Source organism: Pan troglodytes, chromosome 8 (genome assembly GCF_028858775.2).
Source record: "Pan troglodytes isolate AG18354 chromosome 8, NHGRI_mPanTro3-v2.0_pri, whole genome shotgun sequence".
Taxonomy (NCBI): domain Eukaryota; kingdom Metazoa; phylum Chordata; class Mammalia; order Primates; family Hominidae; genus Pan; species Pan troglodytes.
In genome coordinates, this window is record NC_072406.2 from 112,249,542 (window position 1) to 112,271,470 (window position 21,929).

Below are 21,929 nucleotides of genomic sequence, written 5' to 3' on the forward strand. Positions count from 1 at the left end.
TTTTGAGTTTGTTGACTTTGCTGAAGCTTGAGATTAAGAAGGGTTCATCCTTCCCTACCTCTTATTCAGAAAATCTGCAACTTTTCTCTTTGAATTTCTAAGCATCCCCATTATATGTACTTTTTCTTTTTCAGCATTGATGATTCATTACATATAAAACTTCATTTTATTTTTCATAGCTTTCTGAAACTGTTCAAATAATTAATTTCCCAAATTATAAAAAACAGGTCATATATTCTGAGATCTGATTGGGAAAAACACAGCTGTCAAAGTCATCCTCCTCAAACATCATTTTTCTCATTTCTCTCATCAGTTAGAAGTCTCCTGTGTTCTTGACAGTGAATTGAGGTATTCGAAAAAAAAGTCCACGTGTCCATCCACAGATGAATGGATAAATACAATGTAGTTATATGTACAATGGAATATTGTTCACCCTTAAGGAGGGATGATATTCTAATACATGCTATCCACGGATGAACCTTGAAAACACTATTCTAAGTGAAATACGCCAGACATAAAAGGACAAATATTGTATGATTCTGCTTATATGAGGTATCTTCAATAGGCAAATTCACAGAGACAGAAAGTAGAATAGAGGTAGGTTACGAGGGGCTGGGAGGAGGGAGGCAGGGAGCTATTGTTTAATAGTCGCAAGAGTTTCTGTTTGGGATGTTGAAAAAATTCCGAAAATTGATAAAAGTGATGGTATTTATTGCCACTACTTGTACAATTTAAACATGGTTGAAATGGTAAATTTTTTGTCGTTTACATTTTGCCACAATAAAGACAAAGAAAACATCTACTAACTTGGTAGTTGAAAAATGTTAACTCATTTTTATTTGCATTTAAAATAATGCTGTTATTGATTTATTCTTTGATTTTTAATAATAGCAAATTCTCCAAGATCCTGAGATTTATTCTTTGAAATAAATCTTCCTATTAATGTCTCATGGTCTATACCTTATTTTATAGGGAATTAAATTGTTACTGTAATACATCTTTTAAAAAAATCTAAAAAAAAAATCCACTATGGGTTTCCTACTACTTATTGTAGCAAACATGGAAAATCTCTGCAGCACTAAAATTCTTAAATGGTTTCAACTCTGATATTTTTCTCTTATTTCAGAGCCATCCCTCTGTATTTCCCACAGCAGACTATTTACTTCCATTAAGCAAACTTGCTGATTAGCCTGCATTCACGTATCCACTAGCACAAGGACCAGGAGGATTTTTATGTAAAGGGTTTTAGGGCCCATGAGGATGGGGCCAGGGCTGAGGATGGGCTTGTGCATGGAGAAAAACCAAAGTAGAGAGAATCAGCTGGGGGTCCTCACATATATTTGTCTTCCTTTTGGTACCGTCTGTGAAACCAGCATCCACTGGTGTTTTTGCTGTTTCTGCGAGTATACACTTGCAGACATTTCAGGGAAGTAAATTATTGACTTTGAAATACTGTGAAAAGTTGGAACTTTAATGTTGATTTGGATGTGGAAAGCAGGTGAATAAATAGAGGGAACTGGTAAACACGTTGGGTGAAGGGTACTTTGACAATGACAGAATCATGTCCGTCTTCTGCTTAAAACTCTTGAAAGGTTTTTTTTTTTCCCCCACATCTTCTTTCCTTTTATTGAAAAACATTTTAGAAAATGTCAGTTAATAAAAAGTAGCAATGAATCAACAGGGATATACTAGTGGAAAACACAATATAAAACTAAAAATGCCATTGGCTTCTTCAATTGATTAAGAGCACAAAATGTAACAGACAGAAGGTCTGTTTTAAACCAATTTTCTAAAGCGATGTATTTTTAAAATTCTCCCCATCAGCTATGTACACACTCACAAAAACAATGTGTGAAGGAAACCTGTCATACACAAGAAGTTGTATCCTGAATTCTTCAGGGAAACACATGTTGAAATAGGAATTAAAAAGAGCAACAGGTTAATTATATATATGTGTGTATATATATATATACACACACATACATACACACATACATATACATATATATATACATATATATATTTTTTTTTATTTTTTTATTTTTTTGAGATGGAGTCTCGCTCTGTCACCCAGGCTGGAGTGCAGTGGTGTGATCTCGGCTGTGAAACCTCTGCCTCCCGGGTTCAAGCGATTCTCCTGCCTCAGCCTCCCAAGTAGCTTGGATTACAGGCACCTGCCACCACACCCAGCTAATTTTTGTATTTTTAGTAGAGACGGGGTTTCACCATGTTGGCCAGGCTGGTCTCGAACTCCTGACCTCATGATCTGCCCACCTCGGCCTCCCAAAGTGCTGGGATTACAGGCATGAGCCACCACGCCTGGCCTAATAATATTTTTAAATTGAGTCTTCAAGCACTGCATGGCACAAAGCTATACTATATAAAGTACTGCTAGGTTCAAAGGAAAAAATCTGTACCGCTTTTAGCAAAAGTGCTTTTCCAGAAAAGCAAATCAAAACAATGTAATCAGCAGACCAAGGAGGTTACAGCCAGACATCAGGCTACACCTTCTCATATCTTGCTAGAAGATCCTATTTATCCAGAATAAAATTTCAGGACAAAACAGGGACATTTTAAACATTTCTTACTTTACGCATTTAAAATTTTCTATATTTTCAGCATGATCCAGCAGAAAGAGGGCTGCTGTGAGAACTGGCTATTTTATTTTCTTTCTGTGGTGAGACTGTCATGGAGCCTGGATATTTTAGGCTCTTATGCATCCCTGACCAGTGTCCCACCGTGGTCAAAAAACTTAGCAATGAACTTGGTGAATTCGGCTTCCCGCAGCTGCCTTCTTCTCCCATTGATGAAGGCCAGCTGCCAAATATCAGGATCCACTCCTGCAGGATCCTTCCTGTGGGCCACAAGAAAGACGCTCTTCTTATGTGAGCTATATAAATGGTCATGACTGGGCGCCTGGCTCACGCCTGTAATCCCAGCACTTTGGGAGGCCAAGGCGGGCAGATCACTTGAGGCCAGGAGTTCGAGACCAGCCTGGCCAACATGGCAAAACCCCGTCTGTACTAAAAACACAAAAATCAGCCAGGCTTGGTGACATGTGCCTATAATCCCAGCTACTCGGGAGACTGAGGCACAAGAATCACTTGAACCCAGGAGACACAGGTTGCAGTGAGCCAAGATTGTGGCACTGTACTCCAGCCTGGGTGGTACAGCGAGACTCTGACTCAAAACATAAAAAAATAAATAAATGGTCAGAATCCCCATCATCACAAAATAGGATAGGATGCACATGGCCAAAACGGGCTTGGACTCGGCAAAGGGGTGCACAGAATCCCAAATCAAAGCTACTATGGTAAGGAAACAGGAGTGCAATCAGATAGTGAGGCAAATGTCAATGAGACCAAAATTCTCCCCCTACGGGTATTTTTCCAGAATTACCTTTCTGGCAGAATCATCCAGAGTTTTTCATAGCGGATCCATCCCACTTGTCAGTTTTTCCATGCTTCTCATCCGTCTTCCACTTAGCCAACATGCCACTGAGGCTACTGCCTGTCACGCAGCTGAGACCACCGCTGGCCCCACTACTGCCTCCGCCACCACCACTTCTCCTGCCCTGGGCAGCTGCCGCCATCTTGTCGCAAAAAGCTTTCTTTGAAAGGTTTGTTTCCAACCTTTGGGAAAAGCCACCAATGGGTAATAAGACTTAGAAGGCCCACCATGCTCTACCTTGCCCTTCCCCTCTTCTCACACCCACCTCTTCAGCCTCCTGTTTTGGTGCTCGCATTCTCACTAATAATGTTGCGCCTATATTGAATGTTTTTTTACCATTTCTGGAAGGTTCTTGAACTGAGGTCTTCACACTATTACTCAATCCTTTAAAAAAATAACAGCTTGAGATATAATTCATATGCCATATAATTTATAATTTAAAGTATACAGTTCAGTAGTTTTTATTTTTTATTTTTTTAATTTTTATTTTTTGAGATAGAGTCTTGCTCTCTCACCCAGGCTGGAGTGCAATGGCACGATCTTGGCTCACCGCAACCTCCGTCTCCTGGGTTCAAGTGATTCTCCTGCCTCAGCCTCCCCCAGTAGCTGGGATTACAGGCGGACGCCACCATGCCCAGCTACTTTTTTTTTGTATTTTTAGTAGAGACAGGATTTCACCATGTTGGCTGGGCTAGTCTCAAACTCCTGACCTCAAATGATCTGCCCACCTCAGCCTCCCAAAGTGCTGGGATAACAGGCGTGAGCCACCGTGCCCAGCCTCAATAGCTTTTAGTATATACAGAATTATGCAACTACCACCAAAATCAAATTTTAAAATCTCTTCATTACCCCAAGAAGAAACGCCATGCCCATTAGCAGCTACTCAATTCCCTCTCCTCCCAGCCTCAGGCAACCACCAGTCTTTTCGTCCATAGGGATGTGTCTATGATGAACATTTAATATAACTAGAACCTGGCTTCTTCCTCTTAGCCTAATGTTTTCAAGGCTTATTCGTGTTGTAGCATGCATCAGTACTTCATTCCTTTTTTATAGAATATTCCATTGCATGGATAGACCACATTTGATTTATCCATTCATCAGGTGATGGACACTCTGGAGTTGTGTCCACCTTCTGGCTACTATGCATAATGCTGCTATAGAGCGCAAGTCTTCGTGTGGACATGTTCTCATTCTTTTGGGTAGATACCCAGAAGTGAGATTGCTGGATCGTATGTTAACTCTGTTTAACATTTTGAGAAACTGTAAAATGTTTTCTAAGGCAGTGCCCTCATTTTACATTCCTACCAGCATATTATGCAGATTCCAATTGCTTCACTTCCTTGCCCACACTAGTTACTGCCTTTCTTATTATAGCCATCCTAGTGGGTGTGAAGTGGCTATCTTGTTGCATTCCTCTAATGACTAAAGATGTCGACCATCTTTTTCATGTTTTTTTTTCTTTTCTTTTTTTTTTTTTTTGAGACGGAGTCTTGCTCTGTCGCCCAGGCGGGAGTGCAGTGGCACGATCTCGGCTCACTGCAAGCTCTGCCTCCTGGGTTCACGCCATTCTCCTGCCTCAGCCTCCCAAGTAGCTGGGACTACAGGCACCCGCCACCACGCCTGGCTGATTTTTTGTATTTTTAGTAGAGACGGGGTTTCACCGTGTTAGCCAGGATGGTCTCGATCTTCTGACCTCGTGATCCGCCAGCCTCGGCCTCCCAAAGTGCTGGGATTACAGGCTTGAGCCACCGCGCCCGGCCCTTTTTCATGTTTTTATTGGCCATTTGTATACCTTGTCTGAAGAAATGTCTGTTGAGATCCTTTGCCCATTTTAAAATTGGGTTGTCTTTTTATTGAGTTGTTATTCCCCGATCTTTAACTGGCTGATGCTCTTTTTCATTCTTTATCTTCTCCCTCTTTTTTTAGACCCTCCTAGCACTGCATTCCTCCCACTTTGATAAGTCTCTCAAGTGCTTTGGTTATGGTCTACTTTCCCACCAGACTGTTCTTTTTTTTTTTTTTGAGACAGAGCCTCACTCTGTCCCCCAGGCTGGAGTGCAGTGGCGTGATCTCAGCTCACTGCAACCTCTGCCTCCTGGCTTCAAGTGATTCTCCTGCCTCAGCCTGCCAAGTAGCTGGGACTACAGGCACATGCCACCATACCCGGCTAATTTTTGTATTTTTAGTAGAGATGGGGTTTCACCATATTGGCCAGGCTGGTCTCGAACTCCTGACCTCGTGATCCGCCTGCCTCTGCCTCCGAAAGTGCTGGGATTACAGGCGTGAGCCACCACGCCCAGCCCAAGACTGTTGATTCTAAGAGAGCAGAGACTATGTCTGTCTTACTCACTGTTGTTCATTACTGGCCCATTACTTTATACATTTTAGGTTTCCTGGCACATATCAGGTACTCAACAAACATCTGTCGAATTGTATTTAATGTGATTTTCACAGTTTCTCTTGTGTCAGGAGGGTTGCTGTCTCCATTGAAAAGGTTTTTTTGGGTCACCTCCTCTCTAACCATTTGTGGTCCTGTCTCCTACCAGTTGGGGGTTGTCCCAGAGGCTATTAATTCTTGTGCTTGAGTTGAGCATATGTTTGGACTGACTGCAGCCTCCATAGCGTTGGAGGATCCCTAGGGTGAAAAGCAGTAAGTGCAGCTCATGTGTGAGGTGAGATGCAGTCAGAGGAAAGTGAATTGATGCCTCATGGAACTGTCTACCATGGCCACAGCTGGAATTAGAGGTGGGGTGGAGTGGAATTGTGATAGGGCGCCAGAGGCATCAGACACACCCAGTTTGTCAGAACCTGCCTTATGTGTCTGAAATCCAGTTGCAGTTATTGTGCCTATTAAGATGCACACCCTGACAGACTTGCATATGGAGAAAACCAATGCAATTTTGTTTTGAACAAATTGCCTTTCTACCCCTGCATCAACCACTTATGGAATGTGCTGTCCCCAGGAAGGGGATGTGATCTTGGCCCGGGGCAGGGGTCTTTAGCCAAGGAAAATTTCTGCAGAGCGACTCTGCTAAAAGCTGTCACCATGAACACTCCCAGCAACTGGGAGAATGAGTGATTCACATCTGCAAACAGGATCTGGGTGTTGTGCCATCAGCCCTGCACTGTTCACCTCCACTTGCTTTGTAACCCAAATAAGGGGAGCTGCTCCCCCAGGCTCCAAAGGGCTGATCTTTCTGGAATCAGCTGTCATACCGCTCAGCTTACTAAGAGCACCTCTGCCAAGTCCTGCAGAGGGCAGAGAAGTCACCCATAAGTCACCACTTCACACATGAACCATCTCATTATCCCTTTTCCTGACCTCGATTGCAGGGCTTACAAATCTCTATAAACATCCTCTAAAATCTCCCCTCAATTTAGAGCTTCCATCACCCTAAACCTAATGGCTTCAAAGGCAAATATAAAGGGCTGTGGTAAACTTGGATCTGGAATATGACAGGTTCAAATCCTTACTTTGCCACTCATATTCATGGGATCTTGAGTAATGTAATCTCTCTAGATCTCAGCTATGAAATGAAGTAATAGTAGAGCCTCATAAGGTTTGCAGTGGACAGCCTCTCATGCCTCCTGGCACTGCATTTTGAAATGCAATAGCAAGTGCTTCTCCCACTGCCTGGAACACACTCCACCATCACCACTGCTCTCTTCAGCTGGCTGGCTGCCTCCTGTCCATCCTTAAAAATTTGGCTCAGATCAGACATTGCTTCCTAGAAACCAAAAGGCTGGGCTGATCTTTACTGGTGCCCCACAGCACCCAGTGAACACCCTGCTTACTTACCACACTATCACACTTGCCTACTTACTTGCTGTATTGCCCCATCCTACACACACACACAAGGCTATATGGCTTTTTGTTGCCTCAGCAACTAGCCTACAGTAGATACTCAATAAATATTTATAGGAAGAAAGAAAGGAGACTATTTTTTGTGTGTATTTTTAGTAGAAACAGGGTTTCACCATGTTAGCCATGCTGGTCTCAAACTCCTGACCTCAGTTGATCTGCCCGCCTTAGCCTTCCAAAATGCTGGGATTACAGGTGTGAGCCACCGAGCCCCACCGGAAGAAGACATTTTTTAAAATAAAATTTAAAAAAAGGTAGAAAAGTTGATTGAAAGAAATAAGAAAAATTGGAAAGATAGGTACTAATTCAGAAGAAATATGGTAAGGGAAACAAGTAAAACGTCATTCTGCATGACGGTCTATGTCAAAATAGACACTAGGAGTGAGCAATGAATTAACAGTAAATTTTTTGTTTGTTTGTTTGTTTGTTTTGAGACAGAGTCTTGCTCTGTCGCCCAGCCTGGAGTGCAGTGGCTCGATCTCGGCTCACTACAACCTCCACCTCCCAGGTTCAAGTGATTTTCCTACCTCAGCCTCCTGAGTAGCTGGGATTATAGGCACGTGCTACCACACCCAGCTAATTTTTGTATTTTTAGTAGAGATGAGGTTTCACCATGTTGATCAGGCTGGTCTTGAGCTCCTGACCTCATGATCTGACTGCCTCAGCCTCCCAAAGTGCTGGGATTACAGGCATGAACCACTGCACCCGGCCCAGTAAATTCAGTTTAAGTGCTTATACCAGGGCAGAGACCAGGAGAAAGATGAGAAGCCGGCCCAGCTTGTTGGGATGCTCCTGGAGGGCTGTGGTTGGGGTTTAACATCCAGCTAGCTTAGCTCATAGCTGGTGAAGACATTAATCTACGTGTTCTATTATGCAATTGCAGGTAGCAGGCACTGTGCTCACTCTCTCCACTATGGGAACTTATAGTTACTCAGAGACAGACACATATATTGACTCCTGTAGACAATTGACTCCTGTAGACAAGGTGAACTAATGCATCCCAGCAATTACCACGTGCAAATCTCTACACTAGATGCAACAACATATCCTCCTGAATCCACTGAAGAGTGACCCTGCAAGGATGAGTAATCAGGTTCAGAGATGTTAGGTAACTTCCCATGGTTACACATAAAGTCCTGACATGGACACTGTAGGCTCACTTCTAAGTTTTTTCCATGACTCACTTGCCTGATTTACCTGCATGTCATATTCAACTTTTTGCTCTTTCATGCAACAAAGCCATCTCATATGGGCCAGATGCCATCTTAGGCATTAGCAACAGAAACAATCCCCAGGGAACAGCACAGCCACAGCCCCCGCCCTCAGAGAGATTAGCATCTGTGAAAACAGACATTGAGCACATAATGAGACATGAAGTGTGCATGACGTGTGACGGGGGGGGACATACAGGATGCTAACCCAGGCCAAGCAGTTCAAAGTGAACTGAAGCTTTTACATCTGAAGAAGTGATGAAGACTCAGGAGTTGGCTGAGGAAAGTCAGCACTACGAGGGAAGGAAAGTGAACCAGGCAGATGGAACAACGTATGAGAAGGGACAGACAGAAGGTGCATTTAGGGACCTTAGAGAAGGGTGGCTGGAGAGGACAGCAGGGGCCAGATCACGAACTTCGTGTGTACACATTTGAGACTTAATCCTAAAGCAATTAGAAGCCACGGCTTCTAATTCACAAATTCTTTTGCCACAGAAGAGGCAGAAATCACTTCATTTTAATACCTACCAATAGCCTATAGGATGGTCAGTTCAAATTATTCTCAGGTCCACAGCAACTGACCTAGGATACTATGGGGTTGATCCCATAAGAACAGGAGGAAAGAGCTGCTTTCCCCACAACTCCCATTACCACTCCCTGCTGGCCCAAGATCACCAGGAAATTGATCCCAGGAGGAAATACAGAATGTTTGGGAAGAGCAGGTCCAACTCTGGCTCTTGGGCCGCTAACATCTTAATAGTCAAGTTGGTTATATTGTGCCATTACATTACCAGTTATAATTTACACAAATTGTCCTTCTCTGGCTTGGTCTGTCTCCTCCCCTCCTCAGTGCAGAAGTACTTTTGCTCTCAGGGACGGATCCCAGTGGCCTGATGCTCCATCCTCCCTCCTTGCCCCTCTGCCACAGGCCCTGTCCCACAAAGGATTAGAAGAACACCCCTTGTTAAATTCCAGGAGTCAGCAAAGAGCGGACACCTTGCTTTAAACATTCTTATACCAGGTAGGCAGTATTCTGGCAAGAGTATAAAAGCCTCTACAGTTAAGTTAAACCCGCAAATAAACTGGCTCCCTAGTTGAAATGTGCAAGACAGCCTTAGGAGCATGTTAAGATGACAGAAAAATGAAGACATGGGAAAAAAAACACAAATCACTGATAGTAAAATAATTTTATTTAGTTTCTTATTTTAAAAAAGGTAGCATTTCAACATATAAATTTAGACTCAAGATTACAGTGTATATTTGCCAAAAGGAACACCCCGAAAGACGGCCAGCCTCAGAGCTGAGAGGGCACAGGGAGGCACACTCCTCACACGTGGAGTTTAAGCAGAAGTGCTTTAAGACTTCACAGCGGCATTTCCCTGTTCCTCAGCCCTGCCTCCAGGGCCATCACTTTGGGGCAACAGCTTTTGCTCATGTAACTATAAAACATCTCTAGGAATGAAAGCACAGAGGTCAATGATCCAGATTTTCCACAACAATCATCTGCAGCAACAATTCGACAGGTAAAGATTTTATTTTTATAATTCAAAAGTTCCTCTAAGGAGAACTAAAGAACACAAAATTCATTTATAAAGAGAACTTATAGAATTAAATGAGCAAAAATGAAAAATTATTTTCTCCATATTACAAATGCCTCTATAGGATAAGGCCCAGGGGAAAGACCCATTCAAATCTGGGCTTTCCTTTCCCAAATAAAGTGTTTGGCACAACCAACAAACTGTCACGAGACTGACAGGCCTGACAGCTGAAAGATTTCTAGAAGTGGTCCCATGACTTTTTTGTTGAGCTTCAACATAGTGTACACAAGAGTTGTCTTAACAAGCTGCACAAACTCAGGCCGAACTACGCAGCACACTGCTCCAGAAAAGTTAAACTGAAGGAAAAAAAGGGTCCACATGAAGTAGGTCTCCTAATGCCACAGGTTAACTCTGTTGTTTCTCATGGAAAATTAAATTCACTGGCTGCCCAGGACGTCAGTGGAATCCTGATCTCCTGGGGGAGGTGAGAGCTGGAGAAACAACTTGGATTTAAGCATCTCCGGGCCAGGTGGGAAGGAGACAATGATGACCAAGGATGCTTTCTAGGTGACTTTTTGTTCCACACTATGTGGGCTCCAGATAAACAATCTTAAGGATCATCAGTGTGCTTGTGACCATGGCAGCCCTAGGACTTGGGCCTTTAGACAGAGGTGATGGGGCAAATGAATATACCCCAGATCCAGTTTTAAAAATAAAAACTTCCTGTAATCATGATACAATACTGTGCAGCAAGTCACTAGGAATTGCATGCTGCTCCTATTTGTGGTTAAAGCCCTGTCCCACTCTTGGCCAGAGCTGAAAGGTAACATACAAGGAGGTGGCTGTGGCTAAAACCAGGTACCTTAGTCAAGCATGGCCTGCGGCAGTGATGCTGACAGTCATCAACCCAATGGAGGGAATGCAGGGCCCCAGAGCTTTGGCTCAGAGCAAAGGTTTCATCTCACCCCAAACTTCAAACCAAGCCCTCTGTATCTCTGAGTTTATGAATACAAGAAACTAGTGATTAGGAATCTCTATGAGGAATCTGGTTGGGTAGCAAAGCTCAGGTCCCTGCAGGCCACCACCCTGACTGCAGGAAAACAGAAAGGTGCAAATCGTATCAAGTAAAAGGTTGCTCAAGTGGAAGATCATTTCCTGGGGAACTTCAGCGGCCTGGATCTTAATCACATGGATGAAGGCTGGGACTGGATCCCAAAGAAAGGGCCTGGGTCCCAGGTGCAATCAGTCTTCTTGAACTTACCATCTCCTTCTCAGTCATCTCTTGAATGGTGGCTGAGCATACATTTCCCCGGGGGACCAATGTAAACATTATTCAACAGATCTCAGCTTAGGAAAACACAGCTTGTTATATATTTAGTGTTTAACATTCCAGTGCAGGCAGTATCTTAGCATCAGACTTTCCTCATTCATGAGTAGCAGTTTAGAAAGGAACACATATAGGATACTTGATAAGACTGTGGCTGAAAAGACCATTTGTGTGTCAGACAGCTGGCTCTATCCTCCAATCAGTGGAGCACCCAGGACTATCGCAGGAGAGGTGGAACAGATGAAGTGTAAGTTCTCTGTAAATCTGAAGAGTCCGTATAACGATTGTTCCCACTTAACCCCTTGGGCCACATCTTGATATGGAGAACATTTCCACCTCTTGCATCAACCTGTGCTCTCTTTGTTTTGGATGACGTTCTCTCCAGAGGGTTCAAGAGCCTCCTTAGAGGGGAGTGAGCTTTCTCTTCCAGTCCTAATATCTGAATATTTCAAAGCACATGAGGAGTCCACGAACATGTTAGGGATGTTGCTGCCAAAATAGATCTTACTGTTAGAAGCAATGGCCTGGTACTTTTTGAGCTCCAGATATTCCGGGGTCAACTTGTGCTGTGTGGGAGCAAACAAGAGCAAAGGCATCAGAATACTCTGGTGCAACAGTCTTCTCTCTCCCTATATACATTTCACCTATTGCTCTCCTGAGTATCATGAGTCAAGTCTGAATAACTGCCAATGACCCTCTCTCACTTTGGAGAGTGGCTATCACATTAACAGCTGCGTTCCTGACTTAAAACTCCTTCATTAAGCTCCTGACTTAATGCAAGAGAAGCTGTTCACTTTTTAATAAAAGGATGGGGGAGTTGGAAAACAATTTGTGATAACTAATGATAATAACTAATATTTCTACAGTGACTTTCATTTCATCTAGTTGAATTCAACCTGGAATTGGTCTGGAGTTTCTGTTGATTCTCTTTTCTAAAAAAATTATTTTTATTTTTGTAGAGATGGGGTCTATGTTGCCAGGCTGGTCTCAAACTCCTGGCCTCAAACAATCCTCCTACCTTGGCCTCCCAAAGTGTTGGAATCAAAGATGTGAGCCACTGCACCCAGCCTTTTTTTTTTTTTTGGAGATGAGATCTCACTCTGTTGCCCAGGCTGGAATGCAGTGGTTCAATTATAGCTCGCTGCTGCAGCCTCAAACTTCTGGGCTCAAGAGATACTCTCATCTTAGCCTCCAGGGAGGCTACAGGAATGAGCCATCATGCCTGGTTCTCTGTTGATTCTCTTGAGAGAGATACACAGGTCAGTGGATGAGAGCAGAACTTCAAAGCAAGGGCTGGTGCTCATTATCTTATCATTAGCTGTGATTCTGCTTTTCTTGAACAAATTCTAGAACTAGAATAAAATCTCAAGATGTCACCTGATCTGGCCTTCTACCTTTCCCCAGAAGCTGGATGTTTAAGCTGCTTGTGACAGACAGATGTTCGTCGACCACCAGATCTATGTGACAGTGTTTTGTTTTGTTTAAATCAGGATGCCAAGATGTATCTAACCAGAACCTATCTGGGTTTGATTAAAACTCGTCGACCACCAGATCTCCCTCTGTCACACTGTTTTGTTTTGTCTAAATCAGGATGCCAAGAGGTATCTAACCAGAATCTATCTGGATTTGATTAAAACCCATTTCCACTGTTCCCTGTAACATATGCCTTTCAAAGCCCCTCAGACCCTGCTCTGTGATCCTCTCCTTATCTTGAGTCCTGGCCTGTCCCCCAGGCAAAAGTCCATCTTGTCCTTCACAGTCCTACAGCATTTATTTTCTACACTTTGACATCTTTCACTCTTTGGATCTCTATCTTCTCCAGGTGATTCATATCCTCTGTCGAAACACTCCAATCAAATCTGGTCATAGTGCACAACCACATTTCTTCCTCAAGCCTTTTTAATATAGGTTAGTATCTCAGTCACATTTTTCAAAATGGCATAAAACTACTGCCCCTTTCTGAATAAGGTAGACCTCAATGGCAAGGTCTTGAAACTTGTGCCTGACGAGCTTCTCCCATTAGATTTGGACTCCTAGTTTCCACAACTGGAGTTTCCTGTCATGCCTTTCTCTTGGCCAAATTCCATTCTGTGTCTATAGAACTGTGTCTTTCAATGTTATGTTCAGTTTAAAATTTATATTGGTTTTCAAAGTACTGACAACTCTCATTCTATCATCTTATCATTTCTTCTAAATACGGATTATGTTGTTCCTTTCTAAATTAAAAGCCCTGTCTATATCTTAAAACTTGACTCTAATCCTTCAAACTGCATCATCCACTTTAGTAATCTCTTTCTCAACCCTTTATCTGTTCCAATCTGCTCCACAATAACCTTATAAATCTTGGACATACCCTTCCCTTCTCAGAATACTATCGGAGTTCTAGCTGCCTCTTAAATAGCCCCTGCTCACTAGCCCTGTACCCTCTAGCCAGCTTACCCCAGTCCTTACACCAAATTATCACCTATATATCACCCAACCTGCCTTCTCAAGTTATCCCACATGAAATTCCTCATGACTGGAATAGTTTTTTAAATCCAATAAACAAGGAATACTCAACAAGGGGCATATGGAAATACATGCATGTGTGTGTGGCAGTTAAAACAACTGGTGACCACTACTGACATTCAGTAGACAAGGGCCAGGGATACAAAATATCCTACGATGCATGAGATGGTCTTCAACAATGAAAAAGTATCTCAACCCCAAATGCCAGGAATGCCTTTGATGAGAAATACTGCTCTAATCAAGCTAGGTATCTACCAGAAAAACTACCTTATTTGGAAAGCAATTCTAAATAGACTTTACTCTTCTGTCACTCTTATTTCAGAAGACCTTCAACTTAATTAATTATTCAGCCTTATATAGCAGTACAAATGAATGGAATTACGGCATTTGGCCTGTGTCCCTACCCAATCAATGTGAAATATTTCTTGCTAACTGACTAATTCTGGAGGATGTCTTGGTCACTACACTTTCTTGACAATGGATAAAATCACTTCTATCATATCAGAGCTCCTGAAAAGAGAAAGCAAAACCCCGAAATGCATCATTAGGAAAGTGGCCGGGGAGCCAGTCACCTTGTTTGAGGTGGCATATTTGTGTGCAGCATAATATTCAGCATCTGCTTTCGCTTTCTCTCGGGCCAGGAATGCAGCATCTAGCAAATAAACAAAGGAAAGGTATAAATCCATTCCCTCAGCTAGTTAAGAGTCCCTTTCCCCACTGCTTAATATTGTGACTGCTTATTTCACATTGAAAGTTTTAAAAACCTATTAGCAGTTTTCAAGTCCCAGTCCCCAAACAGCAACTTCTCTACGAGGAATACTCTTTTCACTGTCAAATAACTCTCAGCTCATCTGAGCCTACTTGTTTTCTACTCTAAGTTGTTCCTTCTTTCCTCCACCCACTCTCCCACCTCCTATCACCCAAAGCCTTACATTCCACCCAGGTACTAAGCTTCAAGTAAAGTAAGTCCAGACATAAAAGCTCTATTTACTGCATTGTCTCCAGCCCCCGCAAATTTGATCCAGAATCAGTCAACAGAGACAGACAGGAAGCAGCAATATATAAACAAGTGACTTCAAGACCGAGCTAAGAACATCAACATCTCACTATGTGAAATCAAGTAGTGTGAGGCCCTCCATGAAAACTGTTTTTCCCCCCAATTAATTTTGTTTTTTTTTGGACAGGTGGAAAAGAAACTGGTCGTGATGGGGTTTATTATCTTGTATATTCTTTACTATTGATTATGGGTAATTTTCATACCTTGTCTGCCTGAAAATAAAGTGGTAGCTAATAAGCCCCAATTTAAGGAAGAAAAGGAAAGCTGAGCTACCCACAGTCACAAACAAACCCAAAGGCTGGAAATGTGATAGCAATTTAAAAAAGTTTATTTAGACTATCAGGCCAGCTACTTCCTCCAGACCAGATTATTCTGTCAATGGCCTTCTCACCCACCACAATCAAAGGCCTGAACCCTGGAGCAGAGAGGAGGCAGTTCGGGACAGGCAGAGCTTCATCCTCTCCCCACAATGTACCTTCGATTTCAGAAATGCGCTTTTCAGTTTCTTTTTCCATCACTTTCTGCTGAAACCGAATTTTTGCCACTTGTGCAATCTTCTCTGCTTCTATAATCATACAACATAAGAAGACACATTCAAAACCATTTCTACAGTACCTGAGGCACTTCGAACCAGCAGCACACAGTCTAACATTTAATTACAGAAAGTTTTATGTGCTAATTGTTTCACTAAGTTTTATCTAGTCAGACTGTAAACTACTCAAAGGAAAAAAGGGAATTTATTTCCTAATTTACTGTTCTATTTTGACAGTGCTAGTTTTGTGGGAAGAAGGAGTAAAAAAAGGTTAAAGTGCCAGTCCTTCATGCAACTCTGTAGCAACGGTCCACAAGCTAATGGGAAAAAAAGATACTTTATGAAAGTACCACAGAACAAAAACAGAGCAACATAAATGCATGGCAACACAGGACAATTAATGTGGCAGGAGAAAGAAAGAATGAGTGACATAAGTTAAACCAAGGAAGACCTTCTGGAAGTAATCTTAAAGGAAATAATGGATATGACCTAAGAAGACATGCCAGGAAGCACAGAGAAAGACAAGAAGGGCCAGTCATGGTGATTCACGCCTGTAACCCCAGCACTTTGGGAGGCTGAGGCAGGAGGATCTCTTAAGCCCAAGAGTTCAAGACCAGCTTAAGCAACACAGTGAGACCTCCATCTCTAGAAAAAATTTAAAAAATTAGCCAAGCATGATGGTGCGTGCCTATAGTCCCAGCTACACAGGAGGCTGAGGCAAGAGGATCTCTTGAGCCTGGGAGGTCAAGGCTACAGTGAGCCATGATCATGCCACTGCACTCCAGCCAGCGTGACAGAGTGAGGCCCTGCCTCAAAAACAAAAACAAAAACAAAAAAAAGAAAGACAAGAAGGCACAAATGAACAAGTCACAATGGAGAGGTGATATGGAACCAGCTGACAAGCGAAGACAACAAAAAATAAGAGGAGAAAGAGGGCTAGGAGACCTCTGTCTTGAGTGACAGGCTAAGGAGCTTAGTTTTACTATACTCAGGATCTACTGTTAAGTTACCATTAGGGAAATGACATGATGAAAATGGTATCAGAAGAGGAGTATTCCAACTGCTGTAGGGAAATAAAGCAGAAAGCAGGGTGATTCATTTGAGAAGGTGAAAACAAGCATTGGGAGTGAACATGTTGGTGTGGCAAGCAAGTACATGCAGAGGAAACTCAACACCCTTAATAAACCTCTGGCCTACCCAAATGACCCAGGACAACGAAGAAAGACTTGAATTACACTTTACATTCAATCACTGCTATTCTTAAAGAACATTCTCAATTCTCCTTTTCAGTCAAAGAAGATGGGTATTTTAAGACATCTTACCTCTGACCCCTAGAGAAAGTACATAATGGAAAGAAAACTTCCAAGTGATTTTTTTCTTTCCATAATACAGTATGCTTTACGAACTACTCCAGGAGATAATTCCCTCTTTCTCCACCAATGTAAAATCAATCTATATTACACCATCCAAAAACTAAACTACTATGTTCAATGGGGCTAGAAATTGAACTGTAAGCAGAAACTCAAGATAAAACATGAATAAAAGGTGAGGGATCTGAAGCCTGCAGCTAGAACCCAAAGGATGTTGCCTCAACATAGGGGGACTGTTGTGGTAATCTCATTCAACAAAGCTCTGTCATGTGGGAATAAATCAATAAAAAGCACGACCAGACTTCTAGAAAAATGGTGCAAAAGGCCAAAAGGCCAGAGAGAAAACCCTTTAGCTAACAACCTCTTAAAATGCTAGATGAAATTTAGCAAATTTGTTTTTTAATGCATGGCTGAGTTGTAAGAAAGAATGAGAGATCCTCAAGTAACTTAAGCCAAGGGGGAGCCGAGAGCCTGTATGGTGGTGTCCCTGGGGTGGTTATTAGACAAGAAGGGAGTGGGACCTGGGTTATTACCCATGCAAGACCAGGAGATGAGGCCTTGTGATATTAGGACTAAGACCCTTGCATAAAACTGAGACCTCTAGAGGGCTGCAACTCTAATGAAAGGGGAACTAAAACACTCTACCAACCAGCCCAGTTAAGAAGTAACCTCTTCTCTACCTAGCCACGTCACAGTGAAACTGAAGAACACCCAAATACAGACAGAAACATGTTAAAAGCAAAAAGAGAAGAAAGGCTGATTACTCAAAAGGAACAACTGGACTAACAGCATACTTGTAAATAGGTGCAAGCAGCCAAACAAAATTGAAATAATACTGCCATATTGATAAGGAAAAATTAGCTTGGTTTAGAATTGTAGGCTAAATTACCATTCAAGGATAAAATAAAAGCATTTTCAGACCAAGGAGGACCGAAGATAACTTTCACTCCTTAGTCTTCACTGAAAAAAAAATTACTAGAAAAAAAAAATCACCAGAAACAATGGAGAGGAAAAAACATTACTCAACACATGTCAATCAAAATAAATGTTTACTGTAAGGATTAATCATAATGATCATAATTGATGGGAGGATAAAGACAACATGAAACTAAAACACTATGCAATAATAAAATGTAAGACTGGAGGACAGTGATAAGAGTTAAAGCATTCTAAGGTACTGTTCAAGAAGAGGACAGAATGATTAACAACTAGTTATACATTCCAGCAATGGAATGTAAAACTTCCAATCAAGTAAAAGGAAGAAAAGAAAAGAAAATTCAATCAATTCAATACCAATCAGAAAAGGGAAAAAGAAGCAGAGAAAAATGCATGGTAAATAGCACATAATCAAATGATACAAACACATCCAAATATAGCAGTAACCACAATAAATATAAAAAGACTAAACTCACCAGTTAAAAGACAGATTCTCACATTGGATAAGATTACAAAATCCAGCTATATGCTGTTTACAAGAGACACACCTAAAACATAACGACATAGAAAAGTTGAAAGTAAAAGAATGGGAAAAGGTACACCAAGAAAATAACTAACCAAGAAAAATCTGGTATAGCTATATTATCAGGCAAAATAGCTCTTAAGTTAAAAACATATCTAGCGATAAAGATTATTACAAAACAGAAGCAATTCTCCAGGGAGATATAACAATCCTGAACCTGAATGTTCTTAATGATATAGTCCCAAAATATATAAAGAAAAAAATTACAAGTCAACAAACCCATGGTCATAGTGGGAAATTTTAACACATCTTTCTCAGTAATTGATAGGTCAAGAAGGCAAAAATTAGAAGAATACAGAAGATGTGAACAACACAATTCATAAGCCTGACCAAATGAGTATATAAAGAAACCTGCATCCAACAACCAGAGAACACAGATTCAATCTTTTCAAGCACACAGACATTTACAAAAAAGGACCGTGTACAGGTAGGCCACAAAGCAATTTTCAATAAATATTTAAGAATCCATATAACAGGTCTTATTTTCTGACTACAATGTAGTAACATTGGAAATCAACAATAAAAAGGTAGCCCCTCAAAACCCACTAAACCAGAAATTGAAGCATATACTTTTAATAATTCATGAGCCAAAGAAGAAATTAGAAGGAAAAGGTTTTTAAAAGAATTAAAACTGAACACCAATATACAAAGTACATTTCAAAACCTGTGAAACATAGCTAAAGCAATCCTTAGAAGAAAATTTATAATCTTCCATGTTTCCACTAGAAAAGACTGAAACTTAACTATCCAACTCAAGAAGTTAAAAAAGAACAAATGAACTAAAAAAAAAAAAAAAAGATGGAAGGAAATTTTTTTTAAAAGTGTAAATAATATAATTTAAACAAAGTAACAATCAACAAAACCAAAACAAAAGCCAATTCTCTGAAAAGATAAATAAAATAAAACGGACCTCTGGCAAAATTGATACAGCAAAAGAAAAGGCACAAGAAAACAGTATTAGCAATGAAAAGGGGCACACAGATTTGGTAGAGGTTTTAAAAATCATGAGAGAATTCTACAAACAAATTTATGCCCCAAAATTTGAAATATCAGATGAAATGAACAATTTTCTATGAAAATATAATTACCAAAACTGGCTTAAAAAGAAAACATGTATCTGAATAGACCTATACTCAATACAGGAATTAAATCAACAGATTAAATGTTACCACAAAAAGCAAATGAAAAAAAGCAGAAACCTCACAAGACTAAGATGGCTTTTACGAGTTCCACCAGACCTACAAAGATGAAATTATACAGATCTGATACATAATGATGTGATATACAACAGAACACAGAAAAGGAAGCCATGCTCTTCAACTCATCTTGGGGATAGTATAACCATGATACAAAAAAACCTAACACTAAAAGTATAAGAAAATTATAAGCTGATCTCATTTATGAAAATAAAGGTAAAAATTCTAAAGAAATTATCAGCAAACTATATAAAAATGTATATAATGACCTATATAATGACCAAGTGGATTGTTTGTCCCAGGAACACAAAGATAAATCTGTTAATATAATTTACCATATTAACAGCTTTAAAAACATCTCAATATATGTAGAAAAAATTTTCAGACTGGGCACAGTGGCTCACACCTGTAATCCTAGCACTTTGGAAGACTGAGGCAGGTGGATCACTTGAACTCAGGAATTCAAGACCAGCCTGGGCAACATGGTGAAACCCTGTCTCTACAGAAAATACAAAAATTACCTGGGTGTGGTGGCGTGCACTTGTAGTCTCAGCTACTCGAGAGGCTGAGGTGGGAAAATAACTTAAACCTAGGAGGCTGAGGCTGCAGTGAACTGTGATTACACCACTGTACTCCAGCCTGGGTGGCAAAGCGAGACCCTGTCTCAAAAAAATTCTGAAAGTTTTAACAGCCATTCAAAATAAAAGCTCTCAGCAAGCAAAGTACAGATTGAAACTTTATTAACCAGTGTTAAGTACAGCAAATGTCACTGGGACTATTTAAAGTTAAGGACAAGAATGCTTGTCACTCTCTTTTCTACACTGTACTTAGAAGTCATAGCCTAAAGCAGTAAGATAGGAAGAAATAAAAAGTATGTGACTTAGAAGAAAAATAAAATTGTCCTTATGTGAAGATAAGGACCTATTGTCTGAAGACCATATGATTGTTCATGGGAAATCTAAGCGACTATTAGAAATAAGAGCATCTTCAGCAATATTGCTAAATAAAAAAATCAACAGCATACTTATACAAAACCCATTAGAAAATGTGCCTTTAAAAAAGTCAATAAAAAATAAAGGTATATAAGAACAAATCTTTAATAAATGTGCAAGAACTTTAGAAGAAAATTATGACACTTTTTAAAAGACAACTCTCCTAAATGGAGAAACAGATTTATAAGACTCAATATCATAATTTTCTCCAAATTGATGCATACATTCAATGCAATTCCAATCAAAATCCCAACACAATATTTCACAAAACTTAAGGAGCTGGTTCTAAAATTCATGTGGATGAATAAAGGGCCTAGAATAGTCCAGGATAATTTTAAGTATAGTTAGGAATAGTTAACAGGTAAGAGAAATAGTTACACAACTCACTCTCCACATCGCAAGACTTAACATAAAAGCTACAATAATTAAAACAAATTAATATTGAGGAAGGAGAGACCAAAAAATTGGAAAATAATAGATTCTGGCATCAGAATAAATTATGTATAGTATCTTATTATATGATGGATATGGCATTAGAAATAAGTAGAGGAAATAATAAACTATTCAATAAACAGTCTGAGACAATTGGCTTGCCACTTGAAAAAATTAAACTGAATCCCTATGTCATACTCAACACCAAAATAAATTCTAGATGGGCTAAAGACTTAAATATGAAAAGCAAAACTTTAAAACTTTTAGAATAAAAGTCTTACTTTGGACTAGGGAAAGAATTCTTAAGATAGGAAAAGCACAAAACATAAAGGAAAAGACTAATGAATTTGACTACACAAAAACTACACATATATGTATATCGAAGACATTGTAAAGTTCAAAGACAAGCCACAAATTGAAAGATGTTGGAAATGCATAAATCTGAAAAAGGATCAGTATCCAGGAGACAGAAAGGACTCTTACAAATCAACTCAAAAAAGCAATCAAATAATGGGCTAAGGACATTAATAGGCAATTCATATAACAACAACAAAAAAGGAAACTTGAATGACCAATAAGCAATATTCAACTTTACTAACAATCAGGGAAATTCAAATTGAAATTATGTGATACCATGTCTTCCATTAAACAGGCATAAAGTTTTAAGTCTGATAACTCCAAGGACCAAGAAGGATGTGTGGAAATGGGAATTCAAATATGGCAGCATAGAAACTGGAAATCAAATATTGTTGAAGAGATGGTAAAATCAAAGAAGTACTTGAGAGAGCAATTTGTCAATATGTTGAATGTGAAGACATGCTACCCTATGACCCATCAATTCTACTTTGAGATAGCTATTCTAGAGCAGTGCTTCTCAAACTACCTGTGGAAAAGTACCTTACCTTTTTGTGTGTGTATTTCAATTTATGAGGAAC

At 40.4% G+C, this 21,929-nt stretch overlaps 1 protein-coding gene and 1 long non-coding RNA gene across 4 annotated transcripts in view; both read right to left on the minus strand.

The window, feature by feature from the left end:
• Window positions 1-1,450: 1,450 nt before the first annotated feature.
• On the minus strand, window positions 1,451-3,834 carry LOC101059771 (uncharacterized). Its single transcript, XR_010147006.1, has 3 exons — window positions 3,716-3,834; window positions 3,400-3,632; window positions 1,451-1,621 (listed from the first exon to the last, which is right to left on the minus strand). It is a non-coding gene; the product is annotated as an uncharacterized LOC101059771 (long non-coding RNA).
• Window positions 3,835-9,695: 5,861 nt separating this feature from the next.
• ERLIN1 (ER lipid raft associated 1) overlaps window positions 9,696-21,929 on the minus strand; it is a 35,196-nt gene continuing 22,962 nt past the window's right edge. For 2 of the 3 annotated variants that reach the window (XM_063782066.1, XM_001167929.6), the window contains exons 9-11: window positions 15,429-15,518; window positions 14,469-14,548; window positions 9,696-11,954 (exon numbers count right to left, since the gene is read on the minus strand). In XM_063782066.1, coding sequence (XP_063638136.1) covers window positions 11,733-11,954; window positions 14,469-14,548; window positions 15,429-15,518 — 392 coding nt within the window. In that variant the 3' untranslated portion in view covers window positions 9,696-11,732. The remainder of the gene's footprint in view (window positions 11,955-14,468; window positions 14,549-15,428; window positions 15,519-21,929) is intronic. The other variant, XM_024346537.2, reaches the window with a different exon arrangement.